Below are 18,660 nucleotides of genomic sequence, written 5' to 3'. Positions count from 1 at the left end.
CTCGGGGTCGTCGACGTCGAGTGGAACAGGAGGAGGTATTTCCGCAACTGTTGGAAGCGGTGTGTCTGGTGCTGGCGGAGCGATATTGCTTACTGCTGGAGCTAGCAGCGCTGCTGCGGGCGGTCAGGCAGCCTTGGTTGGTGGAGTTGGAACTGTCGGTGGCGTTGCTCAGTTGACCGGTGGTTCTGGCACCGCTGGAGCAGGTGGAAATGTTGTGCTGCTCTCTGGAGTTGGAGCAAGTCCTGCTATCAGTGGCGACGTTGTGTTAAGCGCAGCTGCGGCAGGACTCAGCGGAACGATTGTATTGGCCACTGGAGCTGCCAACGCTGGCGCTGGAGGAAGCATTCGAGCGTCGGTTGGTGTTGGGGCCAGCGGAACCGGTGGTGATATCACTCTGTCAAGTGGAAACTCAGTTGTCGGCGGTGCGCTGGATTTCACGAGTGGAAGCTCAAGCGCAGGAGCGTCCGGCGCTGTGTCATTGAAATCAAGTGTATCCACGGGGGGAGACTCGGGCTCGGTCGGTCTGAGGACTGGCGTGTCCACTGGTGGCAAAGGTGGTGCGATAACAATGTCTGTCGGGGCTGGAAACACTGGCACTGGCGGCGAAGTGTCGGTGACATCTGGCGAAAGCTCTGCCGCTGCTGGTGGAAGAGTCTCCATTACTGGAGGGGCTGGTGTAGTTGGCGGTCAAGTTCAATTGATCGGTGGGGCTGGCTCCAATGGGAATGGTGGTGGAATTGCAATCACCGGCGGCGCAGGCAGTGGTGCAACTTCGACAAGTGGAGACATTGCCGTAAGTTCTGTCAGCGGAAGTACCAGCGGCTCAATTGCTCTCACCTCTGGGGACACAACCGCCGGCCCTGGGGGCTCGATTAGCCTCTCAGTCGGAGTCGCCACACTTGGCACTGGTGGAGCGGTGTCGCTATCCAGCGGAAAAGGAGTTGTTGGAGGCGTGTTGACTGCCACAAGTGGTGCGTCGACTGGCGGAGCGTCTGGAGCAGTCAACATCGCCTCAAGTGCTTCAACCGGTGGAAATTCTGGACTTGTGACAATATCGGCTGGCGTCGCAACGGGTGGTACCAGTGGCGGCGTGGCCATCTCAAGCGGAAGCGGAGCAACAGGCCTCGGTGGCGCAATCACACTTACCGCGGGAGCTAGTGCCGATCAAATTGGCGGGAAGACATCGCTCTTTGGTGGCAGCGGAACTACAACCGGGGGCAATGTCGAAGTGTCTGGTGGAGCTGGCCAAACCAGTGGCGGCAGTATTGTTTTGACCGGCGGAACGGGCTCATCTGGAACCGGTGGAAATATTGCATTGACTACGGGATTGAGCTCGTCGTTGGGGTTGACTGGCAGTATCGCGTTGAATTCTGCCGCTGGCGTAACAAGTGGTGCAGTCCAGCTGACTACAGGCACTGCGTCGAATGGCCCGGTTGGAGCAATCCGCCTTACGGTTGGAACCGGCACAGTTGGAACCGGTGGTGCAATCAGTTTGTCCGGCGGGGCAGCTGCTGTCGGCGGAGCTGTCACATTAACTAGCGGAGCCTCGACGGCAGGTGCATCTGGATCAATCGCGTTGTCATCTGCGGCAGCGACCGGTGGTTCCACTGGAAGCATTCGATTAACCACTGGAACATCAGCTTCAGGTGGCACTGGAGGCGACATAACGGGACTCGTTGGCAATGGTGTCGCCGGGGCTGGAGGAGCTGTCACGTTTACAGCTGGCATCAGTTCTGCCTCAACGGGTGGAAAGAGTTCCATCGTTGGTGGACAAGGCACTGTCGGCGGCAACGTGGAGTTGACAGGCGGCGCTGGTTCTTGGTCCTCTGGCGGTAACATCAACTTGCTGACTGGCGCTGGTGGCTCCAACTCCGTAAGTGGCGCGGTGTCTGTCAGCACTGCCGCAAGTTCAACCAGTGGAGCGATTCAGCTGAGATCTGGTGCTGGCTCGAGTGGGCCCGGGGGGGCAATCACCTTGACGGTTGGTGCTGGCACAGCTGGAACCGGGGGAAACATTGGCCTAACCAGTGGTGCTGGCGTTGTTGGAGGGTCCATTGGGCTGACCACTGGAACGTCTACGAATGGAGCGTCGGGAGCCGTGACCATTGGAACTGGCGCTTCTACTGGTGGGACATCGGGAACAGTTGCCATAACAAGCGGAAGCTCCACTGCTGGTGGAACTGGCGGCGGTATCTCTGCGACTGTGGGCAACGGCCTCGTTGGCGCAGGTGGTTCCGTCACATTCACTGCCGGTGCAAGCTCCGCCAGCACCGGGGGGAAAGTGTCTGCAGTGAGTGGAAGTGGAACAGTTGGCGGAAACGTCGAGCTCACTGGTGGTTTTGGCTCCAACTCAAATGGTGGAAGCATCCAACTCCTTACCGGAGCAGGTGCCTCAGCCTCCACAAGTGGTTCAGTTACAATTGCGTCTGCTGCAAGCAGTAACTCTGGCGCAATCCTGCTTCAAACGGGAGCAGGAAGTGGCGGTGCCGCCGGAACAATCGGGCTTTCCGCCGGCTCGTCAAGCACTGGGACGGGAAGTGCTGTCAGTATCAAGAGCGGCGATGGAGTTGCGGGCGGAGGTGTCCAATTATCAAGTGGCGCATCCTCTGCAGGAATCTCCGGGGGAATATCTCTTTCATCAACGACATCTGCAGGTGGTAATTCTGGTGCTATAGCCCTCGTGACCGGTGCTGCTGCTGGGGGTAAAGCAGGCGATGTGTTGGCGACTGTTGGCAGTGGTGACACTGGAAATGGTGGAAATATCGTTCTCACTGCTGGTGGTAGCGCCGCTGCCACTGGTGGAAAAGCCAGTGTTGTTGGTGGCTCTGGTAACATCGGTGGCGCTGTCGAATTGACCGGTGGAGCTGGTGCAACGACGATCGGTGGAAGTCTGACACTGCTTAGTGGTGTTGGGGCGACGGCTAGCGGGAATTTTAATGCTGGAACTGCTTCTGGTACCACCTCTGGATCGGTATCGCTCACCACTGGAGCTGCATCGAATGGAGTCAGTGGCGGCATTGCTTTGTCAGTTGGCACTGGCACCGCTGGTATTGGCGGTGCAATTTCCCTGTCAAGTGGTGCATCTGTTACCGGTGGTGCCATCTTAATGACAAGTGGAAGTGCCACTGGCGGCGCATCTGGCGCCATTGTGCTGTCAACTAGCTCTGCAGTGGGCGGTAATGGCGGAGATGTTTCTATCTTGTCGGGACCGTCCACAAGCGGTGGCACTGGCGGTGGAATTGTCGCCACAGTTGGCAATGGTGTCACTGGAACGGGTGGATCCATTGTTCTAACGGCTGGGCTCAGTTCGTCTGCAAATGGCGGCGACATCACTCAAGTTGGTGGGGTTGGTTCGATTGGCGGCAATGTTGCGATCACCGGTGGCCTTGGAAATGTCGGTGTCGGTGGCACCGTCGCTGTTACCGGTGGTGTCAGCAGCTCTGCAACCGGTGGTGCTGTTGTCTTAACAAGTGGCGTTGGAGCCACGACTGGCAGAGTCAACTTGAAAACCGCAAGCGGTGTTGCCAGCGGTGCGATTCAACTCTCCACCGGAACCAGTTCATCTGGCCCAGGGGGCGCCATTACCATGAGCGTTGGTGTTGGCAGCTCAAGTGCTGGAGGCGATTTTACAATTCAAAGCGGCAATTCTGTTGCTGGTGGATCTGTTTTCGTTACCAGTGGGTCCTCAACCGGTGGCGTGTCTGGCGGTATCACCGCTGCCACAAGTACTGCAACCGGTGGAAATTCTGGGCAAATTACGATTGCATCAGGATCATCCGCCAGTGGTGGAACCGGAGGAAACGTTGTGATGTCCGTTGGAACCGGCGTCGTTGGCACGGGAGGCCAAATTCGTTTGAGTGCAGGGACTTCTGTAGCTGGTGGACCGATTTCTCTTTTGAGCGGTTCCTCCACTGCTGGAAATTCTGGGTCAATCTCGATTACCACAAGCACAGCGGTTGGTGGCGCATCGGGTGGCATCACGTTGTCGACAAGTGGTGTGACTGGCGGAACAACCGGGTCCATTGCTGCTTCGGTTGGAACGGGCACGTCCGGGACTGGTGGTTCAGTGTCACTTGCTGCTGGTGGCTCGGTTGTTGGTGGAGCCATCAGTCTCTTGAGTGGACTTGCTACTGGCGGGGCATCCGGTACCATCTCAATGTCGACCAATACCGCAGCCGGCGGAAACACAGGGGCCATCTCCCTGTCGACCGGAACTTCCACTGGAGGAATTGGTGGTGGAATTTCAGCCACAGTCGGCCTGGGCACCGTTGGTACCGGGGGTAGTCTTGCCTTCACCGCTGGTGGGTCGGCTGTTGGAGGACCTGTTTCGCTGCGCAGTGGAGCGTCTACAGCTGGCGCGTCTGGTGCGATTGCACTGTCCACTAGCACTGCTGCTGGAGGCGCATCTGGCGCGGTTCAAATATCCACTGGAGTTTCTTCTGGAGGTGCCGGTGGTGGAATCTCTGGAAACGTTGGCAGCGGCTCTGTTGGAACTGGTGGTTCTGTCGCCTTCGTTGCTGGTGCCGCTCCTTTTGGCGGTGCTGTGTCCTTACTCAGTGGCGCATCAACTGCAGGTGCTTCAGGAGCTGTTTCGTTAACCTCGAGTGCTGCTGTTGGTGGAAGTTCCGGAGCGATCAGCTTTTCAAGTGGTGCGTCCACTGGAGGAACGGGTGGTGCCATTTCTGCGTCTGTCGGAAATGGTGCAAGTGGCACTGGTGGTGGGGTATCCCTCTTAGCAGGATCTGCGCCAACGGGAGGGGTCCTGGCATTGTCTAGTGGATCGTCCAGCGCTGGGGATTCTGGCGCGTCGACTCTGACAACTGGAGCCTCTGTTGGTGGAAACTCTGGTGATATTTCGCTGCTCTCGGGCGGGGCCACAGGGGGCAACGGTGGCAAATTGGCGTTGTCGGTTGGCTCGGGCGATACTGGCACTGGAGGAAAACTCCAATTGTCAGCCGGGTCAGCTCCCGTCGGTGGTGCTCTGCAACTGACGTCTGGTCCGTCTAGTGCCGGTATCTCTGGCAGTGTAGAAATTTCTTCCGCCGCTGCGTCAGGTGGCTCATCTGGTACCATAACTCTTGGAACAGGAGTCACGGACACTGCCACAGGTGGCAGCGTGTCCATTCAGGTCGGCGGAGGTGTCAGTGGCACGGGTGGATTGATCTCGCTGACCGCCGGTGAAAACGTTGTTGGTGGCGATATCACTCTGCTCACAGGGCCATCTTTGGCCGGTGCGTCTGGTGCAATTTCATTGTCGACAAATACGGCAGTCCAAGGGAGCTCCGGACCGGTCCATGTATCGACGGGACTTGCAAACGATGCAGCTGGCGGAGCCATTCGCTTATCCGTTGGCAACGGCGGCGTCGGCGTTGGTGGACAAATTTCAGTTACAAGTGGAAAAGGTGTCATCGGTGGTGCCACATCAATTACAAGTGGAGCTTCTACTGGCGGCGCATCAGGCAGTGTCAGTCTGAAGTCAAGTGACGCTATCGGGGGCAGCTCTGGCACCGTTGAGATTGCGTCCGGGTTGTCGAATTCGGCGGCGGGGGGCGACATCTCCATGTTGGTTGGCACTGGCTCAAGTGGAAGTGGTGGTGCCATTCTGTTGACTGCTGGGCAATCCGTCACGGGTGGGGCCATTCAGGTGACCAGTGGAGCATCTACAGGCGGTGATTCTGGAAGCATTGCTATGTCTACGAGCAACTCCGCCGGAGGTAACACCGGTGCCATTTCCTTGACAACTGGCACTGCAAACGGTGGTCGGGGTGGCAGTTTGGCCTTGGCTGTTGGGTCGTCCGTTGCTGGTACGGGAGGCTCTGTCACTGTGACTTCTGGATCTTCTGTTACTGGTGGTGCAATGACTCTTCGAACTGGCGCATCGACGGCTGGTCAATCTGGCGCAATTACATTGTCTACAAGCAACTCAGTTGGCGGGCCTTCTGGCACTGTTACAATTTCGACTGGTGCGGCTACTGTTGGCGGCACAGGTGGCTCAATCATTGCTTCAGTCGGCAGCGGCGTATCTGGTGTTGGTGGTCCAATTACACTAACGGCAGGGTCCAGCACAGTGTCAACTGGAGGCAAAGCATCCATGACAGCTGGTCTTGGTCTGGCCGGGGGAAATGTTGAGTTATCTGGTGGCGCCGGAGGTATCAATGCTGGCGGTCAAGTCATATTGACAGGAGGTGCGAGCACCACTGCAGTTGGCGGTGGAATAGCGCTCTCCAGTGGCGCCGGCGCATCTGCTTCAACAAGTGGTGCAATTGCATTGAGCACTGTTGGCTCCAGTACTTCTGGAGCAATTTCACTCAATACGGGTGCCGGCAGTGCCGGGCCAGGAGGCAGTATTAGCTTGTCCGTTGGGGCAGGCACCGCGTCCACTGGCGGCAGTGTTTCGATTCGAGGGGGGACATCAGTTACTGGTGGGCCAATTTCGCTTCTCACAGGCTCATCAACAGCTGGAGGATCCGGTGGCGTATCGATTGGTACCGCTGCGGCTACTGGTGGCAATTCTGGCAGCATTTCGTTGCTCTCTGGCGCCTCCACGGCGACTGGTCAAGGTGGCGATATCATTGCAGCAGTTGGAAGCAGTGTGGTTGCGACAGGCGGTGCAGTGGCATTGACTGCTGGAAGCACAACCGCTTCGTCGTCAACTGGCGGGAGGCTTTCCTTGCTTGGGGGCCAAGGTTCGTCCGGTGGCGGCGTGGTTCTGAACGGCGGCATTGGACAAACAAACGTCGGTGGCGCCGTCACGTTGTCATCCGGATCAAGTCTGACGTCGACTGGGGGTGACATAAGCCTTGTAAGTGGTTCCGGCGCTGCAAGCGCGTTCAGTGGTAGAATCACCCTATCAACCACTTCTGCCAGTACGAGCGGAGCTATTATTCTGAGTACTGGCGCAGGTTCCACTGGTGGTGGTGGTGCCATTGCTATCTCCGTCGGTACGGGAACAGCCGGAACCGGTGGATCACTTGCGCTCAAGAGTGGTGACAGCGTTGTTGGTGGTGCCATCTCCGTCTTGAGTGGAGCATCGACTGCTGGCGTGTCTGGAGATGCCACAGTGTCAACTGCTGCATCTGCTGGGGGAAATTCCGGCCAGATCGCGATCGCAACTGGCGCGTCCACCGGTGGTCGAGGTGGGGATATTAGCTTGACCAGTGGAAGCGGTACTGTTGGTGCTGGCGGAGGTCTGTCTCTGACTGCTGGGGTCAGTTCTGCTGCTACGGGTGGTAAAGTTGCTGTGCGTGGAGGCGCTGGTGTTGTCGGCGGTAATGTTGAAGTGTCAGGTGGAGCTGGCTCTGCCGGTGTTGGCGGGGATGTCGCTCTCACCAGTGGCCTGGGCGTCGGACCGGCCCTCAGTGGCGATGTGCGCATCGCAAGTGCGAACGGTGATACGACTGGACTCATTCAACTCGCCACCGGTGCTGGTGCAAACGGTGCGGGTGGCAGTATTCGCTTATCCGTTGGTGCTGGAACCGCCGGCATTGGAGGTGCTATCAGTTTGACCAGCGGCAATTCAGCCTCTGGTGGCGATGTCAGTGTCATCAGTGGCTCATCAATTGGTGGCCAGTCTGGCGGAATCTCATTGTCGACGAGCCCATCCGTGGGCGGTAACTCCGGCACTGTACGCTTGACAACCGGGGCAGCTTCTGGGGGCACAGGTGGTAGTTTGATTGGCACCTCCGGCAATGGCGACACTGGACTTGGTGGCGCTGTCACTCTAACGGGTGGTTCGAGCTCTGCATCGACCGGTGGCAAAAGCTCCATTGTTGGCGGAAGTGGCACCGTCGGTGGCGATGTTGCATTGACTGCAGGGGCAGCTACCGCTGGCATTGGTGGACAAGTTACGTTAACCAGTGGCGCATCGAGCAGTCAGAGTGGACTCATTGCCCTCGTGAGTGCCAGTGCGAGTACTAGTGGAGCCATATCCCTTTCGACGGGCGCTGGTACTGGTGGTGCTGGAGGCTCAATCTTGCTTCAAGTTGGAAGTGCTAGCACTGGCACGGGCGGAGCCGCTACGATAATCAGTGGAGCAGGAGTCAACGGTGGACCTGTGAGCTTGACCACTGGAACGTCATCTGGTGGTGTTTCTGGACCTGTATCTCTTACGTCTGGGGCATCCACTGGAGGCAACTCTGGTGCACTGTCGTTCAATTCTGGAGCCGCCGCGGGGGGTGCGGGTGGTGGTATCACTGGTCTTGTTGGATCGGGTGCAACCGGAGTTGGTGGCGCGGTCACGTTTACCGCTGGCAATAGCGCTGCTTCAACCGGAGGAAAGAGCGCTCTCCTTGGCGGTGGTGGAACTGTTGGGGGAAACGTCGAGCTCACTGGTGGAGCTGGTGCAACGACGCTCGGAGGAAGCATCACAGCAACAAGTGGTTCTGGCGCTGCATCATCGACGAGTGGTGGCATTTCGTTGAGCACTGCTGGCAGTAGCACTACTGGCTCGATTTTACTTCGCTCAGGGACTGCTACAACTGGTGCTGGAGGCGGCATCAGCGTGTCCGTTGGTGGTGGAGTTGCAGGAACTGGTGGTGCTGTCAACGTTGCAAGTGGAAATGGCGCAGTTGGTGGCTCTGCCGTGTTGTCCAGTGGGGCATCCACTGCTGGGGTTTCCGGAAGTGTTGCTCTCTCCACGGCCCCCTCTGTTGGTGGTTCGTCTGGGTCTGTTACGCTTACTACTGGTGCCGCAACTGGAGGAACCGGCGGCGCTATCTCTGGTACAGTTGGGAATGGTGTGGTTGGCAATGGAGGAGCGATTACGTTTACAAGTGGTGCGAGTTCTGTGGCAACTGGAGGCAAGACGTCGTTACTTGGTGGTGCTGGTACCGTCGGAGGAAACGTCGAAGTAACAAGCGGTGCTGGCTCTGCCACTGCCAGTGGTGATATTATACTCGCCACAGGAGCAGCTGCTAGTAACTCAGTCAGTGGAAGCATTGCACTCAGCACTCCAAGCGCGTCCTCCACCAGTGGCGGCGCCATCTCTATCCGCAGTGGTTCCTCGTCGGGGGCTGTTGGCGGAACGATTACCCTGTCCGTGGGTGGAGGGACTTCGGGTACAGGTGGAGCCGTCCGCTTGACCAGTGGCAACTCTGTGGTTGGTGGTGATATCACGGCAACCACTGGAGCATCTTCGGCTGGAGCTTCCGGCAACGTGGCACTCTCGACGGGAGCTTCGAGTGGAGGCGACTCCGGCAGTGTCGTTATTACCACTGGCGTTGCTTCTGGTGGCCGTGGAGGTGCCATCACCGGAACGGTGGGGAATGGTGCGTCCGGCGTCGGTGGCGCCGTTGCTTTTACGGCTGGCTCTTCGGTGACAGGTGGTGCCATGACTTTAGCAAGTGGAAGTTCCAGTGCCGGCAGGTCTGGATCGGTCACGTTGCAATCCTCTCTATCCACAGGAGGTAACTCCGGCGCCGTCTCGCTTCTGACTGGTGACGCCACCGGAGGAGCTGGTGGTGATATCATGGCAACTGTTGGTTCGGCTGCGTCAGGAGTTGGCGGCGGCATAACTTTTACTGCGGGAGTATCGACGGCTTCAACCGGAGGTAAGTCGTCTCTGCTTGGCGGCAGTGGCACCGTTGGTGGAGACGTCGCGATTACTGGTGGCCTTGCGACTTCGAGTACCGGTGGAAGCATCGCCCTTGTGTCTGGATCTGGTGCAGCTTCATCCTTCAGCGGTGATGTCACATTGAGCACGAAGGAATCAGCGTCCTCCGGGACAATGACCCTTGCCACTGGTCCGGGAACTGGTGGTGCTGGTGGAAGTGTGCTGATCTCAGTTGGTACCGGTTCGACCGGCCAAAGTGGATCCCTTAGTCTCAACAGTGGTTCTGGACCCTCCGGTGGTAACATCGTCATTGCAAGTGGGTCGTCCTCTGCTGGAAGCTCGGGTGCTGTGTCAATTTCCACAGCTGCAGCAACCGGCGGTGAATCAGGCTCGCTTAATCTTGCAACTGGAACATCGAGCAATACTGCGGGTGGCAATATCATTGCAACTGTTGGCAACGGAGTGCCGGCGGCCACTACCCCTGGCGGTCGGATCTCATTCACTGCTGGAGCTAGCACCGCATCCACCGGTGGTAAAATTCAACTGACTGGTGGTGTGGGGACATCTGGTGGGAACGTCGAGCTTCTTGGCGGCGATACTCCGGCTGGAACATTAGGTGGAAACATTCTCGTGACTGCCGGTGCGGGTGTCACTGGTGCTGGTGGCAATGTGGCACTATTGAGTGGTGCCAGCTCAACTTTGGGTCAATCAGGGTCCATTTCATTATCTACCGCTGGTGCAGTGACCTCTGGGGCGATCCTATTGAGTTCTGGAGTGGCTAGCAACGGAGCTGGCGGCACGGTTTCCATTGGGGTTGGTGCTGGAACACTTGGCAGTGGAGGCAATCTTCAATTGTCCTCTGGTAACTCGGTGTCGGGCGGTGCTGTTCAAATTGGCAGTGGAAGTTCCACTGCTGGAGCCTCTGGAAGTGTTGTGTTGTCGTCAGCGGCTGCAGCTGGAGGGAATTCTGGTTCAATCACTATCGCGTCTGGACCTGCTACAGGCGGTACTGGTGGAGGTCTTGCTGTTACCGTCGGCAATGGCGACACTGGAAATGGAGGCTCGATTGCCTTGACCGCAGGACTGAGCTCAGCCGCAGTTGGGGGCAAAGTTACTTTGAATGGTGGGGCTGGAGCCACTGGTGGAAACGTTGAAGTCACCAGTGGTACAAGTTCTGCCGGAAGCAGTGGGGATGTTTTAATCAAGAGCGGTGCCAGTGCAGCTGCAGCTGTAAGTGGTGGGATTGCTCTGAGCTCTCAAAACAGCGCTACGTCAGGCGCGATTTCACTTCGAACTGGAAGTAGTACCGCTTCTGGCGGTGGTGCCATCACTCTGTCTGTTGGCAGCGGCAGCACTGGTACGGGTGGTGCGGTTCATGTCAACTCTGGCGTTGGTGTCAACGGTGGGGCGATTTCGATTTCAAGTGGTGTGGCCACCGCTGGTGTCTCTGGCGCGGTTTCAATTGCATCGAGTGCCGCTACAGGCGGGAACAGCGGAGGTGTGACCCTCGCTTCCGGTACCTCCACCGCTGGTGGTACCGGTGGTGCGATCACAGCTACCGTTGGAAGTGGAGCTCTTGGAAACGGTGGCGCGTTGTCCCTCACAGCCGGCGCGAGCTCTGTTGCGACGGGAGGCAAGTCATCACTTACAGGCGGCGCTGGAACTGTCGGTGGAAATGTCGAATTGACGTCTGGGCTTGGTTCTTCCAGTAGCGGGGGAAACGTACTCATCACAAGCGGAGCAGCGGCAGCTTCATCAACCAGTGGCACAATTGCACTGGCTACATCGGGCGGAAGCACATCGGGTGCGATTACACTCAGTACGGGTGCTGGATCAAGTGGCCCAGGTGGGAATATTGTACTGTCCGTCGGAAGCGGAAGCACGGGCACTGGTGGCGGCGTCAGCATCGCAAGTGGCGCCGGTGTCGTTGGTGGAGCCCTGGCATTGACCAGTGGTGCATCTACTGCAGGCGTATCTGGAGCTTTTTCTGTTCAAACGGGGGCCTCAGTTGGTGGTAACTCTGGAACGATGACGATTGCTTCAGGAAGTGCCACCGGTGGTACGGGTGGTGATGTTGCGATGTCTGTTGGCTCTGGTGTCCAAGGAACTGGTGGCACCCTCACGATGACGGCAGGTGCGAGTACGGTTGCTGCTGGCGGCACCAGCTCGTTGATTGGAGGTGGCGGAACTGTCGGAGGCAGCGTTCAAGTCACTGGTGGAGCTGGTTCAAGCGGTGCTGGTGGGTCGATTCTTCTGAGAAGCGGCGATGGCAGTGCTGCAAGTGGAGGCGTTACTGTCGCTACCAGCAGCGTTGGTACGTCGACAGGTACGATTACGCTTTCTACTGGCGCATCTGCCGGTGCAGTGGGTGGAATCTCTGTCATTCCTGGCTCATCATCGGGTACCGATGGAGCCACAGTCACGCTCACCTCTGGCGCTTCCTCTAAGGCTGCTGGTATTGGCGGCAAAGTTGCTATAACTGGTGGTGCTGCTGCTGTTGGTGGAAACGTTGAACTTGTTGGTGGGGCTGGCGGCACGACAACAGGCGGTCACGTTATCATCAAGAGCGGCTCTGGCGCCTCCACATCGTTCAGTGGAGGTGTGGTGTTGTCGTCTGCAACGGGTGATTCTACGAGTGGAGCCATCACGCTTCAGACTGGTGCATCAACCTTAGGGGTTGGTGGCAACATTGTGCTGTCCAGCGGAGGAAGCACGGTCGGCGCTGGCAGTGGAATCTCCCTTGCTGCTGGCCAGAGCGCAAATGCTGCTGGCGGAAACATTGACCTGGTTGCATCTCAAGGCACCGAAGGTGGCCGGATTTTGCTGTCCGGGGGTGTTGGAGCTCAAACGAGTGGGGGACGCCTGGTACTTACCAGTGGTGCTGGCATCGACACGACGAAGCCGAGTGGAAACATTGACATTTCCAGCCCTTCCGGTAGTGTCAGTGGTGCAATTGGTCTCTCCACTGGCGTTGCAACTGCCGGCGCGTCAGGTTCGATTCGAGCCTCCGTTGGATCGAGTAGTGCAACCGGTGGCGACGTCTCCATTTTGAGTGGAAGTGGTGTGACTGGTGGGAACGTTCTCTTGTCGAGTGGTTCATCAAGCGCCGGTACATCGGGAAGCCTGACTCTATCCTCCAATGTAGCCACCGGTGGCAGCTCTGGGCAAGTGGTGCTTTCGACTGGCGCGAGCACTGGCGGGGCTGGTGGCAACATAGCTGCCACTGTTGGGAATGGTGCGACCGGAGCTGGCGGAAATGTTGTGTTTACTGCTGGGGCCAGTTCAGCGTCAACGGGTGGTAAATCATCGCTTGTGGGCGGCGCCGGTACCGCCGGTGGGAATGTAGAATTGATATCTGGTTCTGGTACATCGGCGTCTGGCGGCGACATTGTGTTGCGAAGTGGTGTCGGTGCAGCTGCTTCGGTCAGTGGTGGCATCTCGTTGAGCACGCAACCAAGCGCTTCGACTGGTGCGATGAACCTCCGAACTGGAGCTGCGTCAAGTGGTGCAGGCGGAAGTGTTTCAATTTCTGTTGGCAGTGGAACAACAGGGGCTGGTGGTGCCATTTCCATCACCAGTGGGGTCGGAGTTTCCGGCGGCGCGGTGTCCGTTCTCAGTGGGGCATCTACTGCTGGTACATCCGGCACGGTGGTATTGGGTTCTAGTGCAGCCACTGGCGGAGCATCGGGGGCTGTGTCCATCTTGACTGGTGCGTCGACAGCAGGTGGATCAGGTGGCGCCCTGACGGCTACTGTTGGAAATGGTATCGTTGGAAATGGCGGCGTGCTGACGCTCACTGCCGGTGCGAGTTCTGTTGGTACTGGAGGCATCAGCTCAGTTAACGGTGGAGCTGGAACTGCTGGCGGCGGAGTTCAGTTAAACGGTGGTGTTGGCTCCACAGCTAACGGGGGCAGCATTGCTTTGACCGGTGGTGCTGGTGCAAGCGGAGTTGGTGGAGGTGTATCTATGATCAGTGGAAGCGGAGGACAATCTGGCACGCTGTCTCTGAGTACAACAGCAGCCGCTGCAACTGGCGCGATTGCCATTACGACTGGACTTGCCAGTGCTGGTGGTGGTGGTGCCATTCAAGTCGCGGTGGCTGGCGGTAACACTGGAACAGGTGGTAGCGTGAGCCTATCCAGTGGGAGTTCTGCTGTTGGTGGCGCATTGACACTCTCCTCGGGTGCTTCAACCGCTGGTACTTCTGGTGCTGTATCCGTTCAATCGAGTTCGTCCACTGGTGGAAACTCGGGAGCTGTAACATTGTCGACGGGGGCGGCATCGGGAGGCACTGGTGGCTCAATCATTGCATCCGTTGGGTCTGGCGCTACAGGTGCCGGAGGTACGATTCAACTGGTTGCAGGATCCAGTTCGGCATCAACTGGGGGTCTGACCTCCGTCGCTGGTGGTTCTGGCACCGCAGGTGGCGACGTGCGATTGTTTGGTGGAGCCGGAAGTGCCGTAAACGGAGGAAGCGTGTTGCTGACATCCGGTGCGGCAACTACGACGACTGCAGTGACTGGTGCAGTCACTGTCAGTACGTTGGCTGGTGGAAACAGCGGGCCCTTATCGCTCATCACTGGTGCATCGAGCTCTGCTGCAGGTGCAATTTCCGTATCCGTTGGAGCTTCGACCACAGGAAATGGCGCCAACGTTCAGCTGACCAGTGGATCAGGAGCTGCCGGTGGAGCGATAGCTTTGTCCACTGGCGCGTCAAGTGCAGGAGCTTCCGGTCCAGCCACGGTCACGACTGCAGCGTCCACTGGTGGAAATTCTGGTGCGATTTCCTTGCAAACCGGCGTGGCTGGTGGTGGAACAGGGGGCGGCATAACGGGATCAGTTGGCAATGGTGCTGTAGGGGTTGGTGGGGCAGTCACTTTTACAGCCGGCGCGAGCACTGCCTCCACTGGGGGAAAATCGTCTGTTTTTGGTGGTGCTGGCTCGGTCGGTGGCAACGTTGAAATCACGGGCGGAGCTGGCTCAACTACATTTGGTGGCTCTGTTTCGTTATCGAGCGGCACTGGGTCCTCCGCATCAACGAGCGGAAGTATCGCCATTGCATCGTCAGGTGGTAGCGATACTGGCTCACTTCAATTGTCTACTGGCGCTGCGTCAGCCGGTGCTGGTGGGGCGATATCAGTTGGTGTTGGAGCAGGCGCTACTGGAACTGGAGGCAGTCTGTCACTGGCGAGCGGTAACGGCGTATCTGGCGGTACAGTGACGGTATCGAGTGGAACTTCGTCTGCTGGAGCGTCTGGGTCTCTTGCGATTGTTTCCGGTGCCGCAACTGGCGGTAACTCGGGGCAAATAACAGTGTCCAGCGGCGCTGCGTCCGGAGGAACCGGAGGAAACATTGCCGTCACTCCCGGCAGTGGTGCTTTGGCAACGGGTGGATCGATTCTCCTTACGGCTGGTTTGAGTTCTGCTGGAACCGGAGGTAAAACATCAATTGTTGGTGGAATTGGAACTCGAGGAGGGAACATTGAGCTAACTGGTGGTTCCGGTACCGCTGGATTTGGCGGCGATGTGACCTTGTCGAGCGGTGCCGGTGCTGGTCCAGCAACGAGTGGAGTCCTCAAGTTGTCCACGAAGGACAACGATACAACTGGTTCTATTCAACTCACCACTGGCGCTGCGGCCGTTGGCTCAAGCGGCCATATTCGCATTGGAGTTGGTGCTGGTACAGCGGGAACTGGTGGCGACATCAGTTTGTCCAGCGGAAACAATGTGGTCGGTGGTGCTGTGAATGTCCAAAGTGGTTCGTCCAGCGGCGGTGCTTCCGGTGGCGTCACAATTGCTTCAAGTGCGTCCACAGGCGGTGATTCCGGAGCAATCAGCATCACCACGGGCGCCTCGACGGCAGGTGGAACCGGAGGGTCGATCACAGCGACTGTTGGCAATGGAGCTGTAGGTGACGGTGGCGTCATCACCTTAACCGCTGGCTCTAGCGCTGCCGCTGCCGGTGGTAAAGCATCAATCCTTGGCGGTGGAGGTGTGACTGGTGGCAATGTCGACATTTCAGCTGGTGCAGGAACAACTGGCAACGGTGGCAACATTTTGTTGACCAGCGGCGTTGGTGTTGCTACTGGAAGCAGCGGATCGATTGCTTTGTCCACACCAAGTGATGCCACAAGCGGTGCGATTTCCTTTGTTTCTGGAAGTGCAACGGGTGGTCCTGGTGGCAGCATTTCTTTGACAGTTGGTGCCGGGTCCACTGGAGCTGGTGGAAGTGTAAATGTTGCTAGTGGCTCTGGCGTTTCCGGTGGGCCGATCAATTTCAACAGCGGTGTGTCCAGCGCCGGTGCTTCTGGGCTCCTTTCTCTGAGATCTGGAGTTGCCGTTGGCGGAAACTCTGGTTCGGTAGCTATATCAACTGGAAGTGCCACAAGTGGCACTGGCGGCAGCATCGTTGGTACAGTTGGTGGAGGCACGCAAGGCATCGGGGGCGACGTTGCCTTTACCGCTGGGTCAAGCACTGTTGCAAGTGGTGGCACGTCGTCGCTTACAGGGGGAGCTGGTACCCTTGGCGGTGCGGTTGAGCTGATCGGCGGTGCAGGTGCAACGAGCACCGGTGGGCATGTTTTGCTTCAAAGTGGCGATAGCGCAGCAGTTAGTGGACATGTCACGCTCTCGACCAGTGCGGTTGGCACTGGGAGTGGAAGCGTTTTCCTTAGCACTGGTGCTTCTTCTGGGCCATCTGGTCGTATCAGCGCCATTGCAGGAAGCAGTTCCGGAAACAACGGCGCTATATTGACCTTGGCTGCCGGTGCAACCACTAGTACTGGCAGCACTGGTGGCAAATCCAGCATTGCTGGTGGCAGCGGTGCGGTCGGTGGAAATGTTGAGCTGACCGGTGGTGCTGGTGGCACCACCTTTGGTGGCAATATTGCTTTGACGTCTGGCGCTGGTGCAAGTTCTTCGACAAGCGGCGGTATTACGATGTCCACTGCCGGAGGCGCTGCTTCTAGTGGACTTGTTCAAGTCACGACAGGAACATCGAGCGCTGGGGTTGGTGGCAACATTGGCATATCCGTCGGCGACAGCACTGCTGCAGGCTTGGGTGGTAGCGTATCCGTTGTCGCTGGACTCGCTCCAGCGAGCAAAGGCGGCGACGTGACCATTTCGAGCGGCGGAGGCTCGTCTGGTGGACTTATCAGTCTCGTTGGTGGGTCGGCGTCCTCTCAGACAGGTGGCGGTATCACACTGACTGGTGGAGACTCGAGCGCTGCCAACGGTGGCGACATTCAGCTGACCAGCGGCAATGCAGCGTCGACGTCAATCACCGGGGATGTTACGCTGTCGACAAGGGGAAGTGCCAGCAGATCGGGAAAGATCACCCTGGCGACAGGAACTTCGACTGGAGGCCTCAGTGGAAGCATAATTGTCTCGACAGGAGGTACAGCCGTTGGTCTTGGGGGCGCCATTTCCATATCCTCGGGGGCATCCAGCGACTCAATGGGGGGCGTAGTCTCACTTGCGAGTGGAAGCGGTGCGACGGGTGGCTCGCTACAAATTGCAACTGGAACTGGAAGCACAAACGCAGGTGGTAGCATTACTTTGACCACTGGCATTTCCAACACTGTTCGAAGTGGTGTGATTGCCCTGTCGACGCAAGCAAGCCCAAGAGCTGGAGGAATCTATCTCAACACTGGAGCTGCAGCCAACAACCCTGGCGACATTACAGCGACGGTTGGCGATTCCACCAACAACGTTGGCGGTTCAGCTAGCATCACCGCAGGTGTCAGCACTCTGTCGACTGGAGGTCAAGCGTCCATCACAGGTGGTGCTGGTACTGGTGGCGGATCCGTCCGAATTGTTGGTGGCGTCGGAACCTCGGCTGACGGTGGTGCTGCGATAATTGCTGGTGGGGCTGGCTCGTCTGGTGTTGGCGGCGCCGTACAAATTACAAGCGGGGTGGGCTCATCGTCCCTCTCCAGCGGCGCTCTAACATTGTCTTCGTCGGACAGTGCTGGCTCAACTGGTTCGTTATCGTTGAACTCTGGGGTGGCTGCTGGTGCTACAGGAGGCAGTATTGCCCTCCAAGTTGGGGCCAGTGCAGGAACCAGCGCAGGTGGCGACGTCACGTTAGGATCTGGCGCAAGTGCTGCTTCATTCGGAGGTAAAATTGCTCTCACCGGAGGCTCCGGTGGAACCGCTGGTGGTGAGGTACAGTTGATTGGAGGCCTGGCTGCCACGACGACGGGTGGTCATGTCCGCTTAACTGGTGGTGCTTCCTCGGCTGCGTCTGGTGGTAGTGTGTTGCTCACCTCGGGCGCCGGAACCGCTGCTTTCAACAGTGGGAATGTTATCCTTTCAACTGTTGCTGGAGCGTTCCCCACTGGCTCTGTCTCTTTGATTTCTGGTGCTTCGTCTGCTGGTGCAGCTGGCTCCATCATTGGACAAGGTGGAATGAGCAGCGCTGGTTTAGGAGGTGCAGTGTCCTTCACCGCTGGTGTTGGAAGCGCATCCACTGGAGGCAAGAGTTCTCTAGTTGGGGGACAAGGCACTGTTGGGGGAAATGTTGAGCTGACAAGTGGTGTTGGAAGTTCATCAACTGGTGGTCAAATTATGTTGACCTCTGGGGCTGGATCGTCGGCTCAAGGAAGTGGAAGCATTGCATTATCATCTGCCGGTGGTGCATTTCCCTCCGGGGCAATTTTCATCACCACGGGGACGTCAACCGGAGGCAGCGGCGGCACCATCAGCGCTGCAGTTGGAGGCAGCTCCGCTGGAAATGCTGGAGTCATCAGTTTGATTGCCGGATCAAGTACAGCTTCTACTGGCGGGAAGGTGTCCATCTCTGGCAACACTGGTACCGTCGGTGGCAATGTCGAATTGAGCGGGGGCGCGGCTACAGCATCACCTGCGACTGGTGGTAGCATTCTATTGACATCGGGGCTTGGTGGAACCCGAAGCGGAAATATTGTGTTGGGTTCGAATGGTGGTGCCTTTACAAGTGGTGGTGTGACCTTAAGCACAGGCACTGCAACGTCTGTCGGCAACAGCGGTAGCATTTCTGCTGTTGCAGGAGGCAGTGCAGTTGGTGTCGGCGGATCTATTTCACTGACTGGTGGGGTGGGTTCTGCGTCCACTGGTGGGAAGTCTTCCGT

General features: G+C 58.0%; 6 protein-coding genes across 6 annotated transcripts in view; 2 read left to right on the top strand and 4 right to left on the bottom strand.

Moving 5' to 3' along the window:
- Nucleotides 1–687, top strand: part of H310_02274 (hypothetical protein) — a 3,262-nt gene extending 2,575 nt beyond the window's left edge. Inside the window, exon 2 of the mRNA XM_008865723.1 lies at nt 271–687. Within this exon, the coding sequence (XP_008863945.1) occupies nt 271–482 (212 nt within the window). The 3' untranslated portion in view covers nt 483–687. The remainder of the gene's footprint in view (nt 1–270) is intronic.
- On the bottom strand, nt 387–2,140 carry H310_02273 (hypothetical protein). Its single transcript, XM_008865722.1, has one exon. It carries the CDS (start codon nt 1,837–1,839, stop codon nt 1,165–1,167), a length of 675 nt encoding a protein of 224 aa, XP_008863944.1. The 5' UTR covers nt 1,840–2,140; the 3' UTR covers nt 387–1,164.
- A 1,493-nt stretch (nt 2,141–3,633) lies between these two features.
- Nucleotides 3,634–4,197, bottom strand: H310_02272 (hypothetical protein; the record flags this gene model as incomplete). The annotated part of the gene is made up of 1 exon (XM_008865721.1): nt 3,634–4,197. The coding sequence occupies one exon, from the start codon at nt 4,195–4,197 to the stop codon at nt 3,634–3,636; it is 564 nt and encodes a 187-aa protein (XP_008863943.1).
- Nucleotides 4,198–4,416: 219 nt separating this feature from the next.
- H310_02271 (hypothetical protein) lies at nt 4,417–5,124 on the bottom strand (the record flags this gene model as incomplete). The annotated part of the gene is made up of 1 exon (XM_008865720.1): nt 4,417–5,124. One exon carries the CDS (start codon nt 5,122–5,124, stop codon nt 4,417–4,419), a length of 708 nt encoding a protein of 235 aa, XP_008863942.1.
- A 967-nt stretch (nt 5,125–6,091) lies between these two features.
- Nucleotides 6,092–14,771, top strand: H310_02270 (hypothetical protein; the record flags this gene model as incomplete). The annotated part of the gene is made up of 2 exons (XM_008865719.1): nt 6,092–14,327; nt 14,626–14,771. The coding sequence occupies 2 exons, from the start codon at nt 6,092–6,094 to the stop codon at nt 14,769–14,771; spliced, it is 8,382 nt and encodes a 2,793-aa protein (XP_008863941.1).
- A 183-nt stretch (nt 14,772–14,954) lies between these two features.
- On the bottom strand, nt 14,955–15,957 carry H310_02269 (hypothetical protein; the record flags this gene model as incomplete). Its single annotated transcript, XM_008865718.1, has 2 exons — nt 14,955–15,101; nt 15,175–15,957. 2 exons carry the CDS (start codon nt 15,955–15,957, stop codon nt 14,955–14,957), a joined length of 930 nt encoding a protein of 309 aa, XP_008863940.1.
- Between the last annotated feature and the right edge of the window lie 2,703 nt (nt 15,958–18,660).

This window comes from Aphanomyces invadans (assembly GCF_000520115.1).
Source record: "Aphanomyces invadans strain NJM9701 unplaced genomic scaffold supercont1.3, whole genome shotgun sequence".
NCBI classification, from domain to species: Eukaryota; Oomycota; class Saprolegniomycetes; order Saprolegniales; family Verrucalvaceae; genus Aphanomyces; species Aphanomyces invadans.
The sequence above is the reverse complement of the archived record's forward strand: the minus strand, read 5'-3'. Positions and strand labels throughout refer to the sequence as shown.

Coding starts and splice junctions, on each gene's coding strand:
- H310_02273 (XM_008865722.1), bottom strand. CDS start 1,839: ATGTTACCGCCAGAGGACCAAGAACCAGCGCCGCCTGTCAACTCCACG.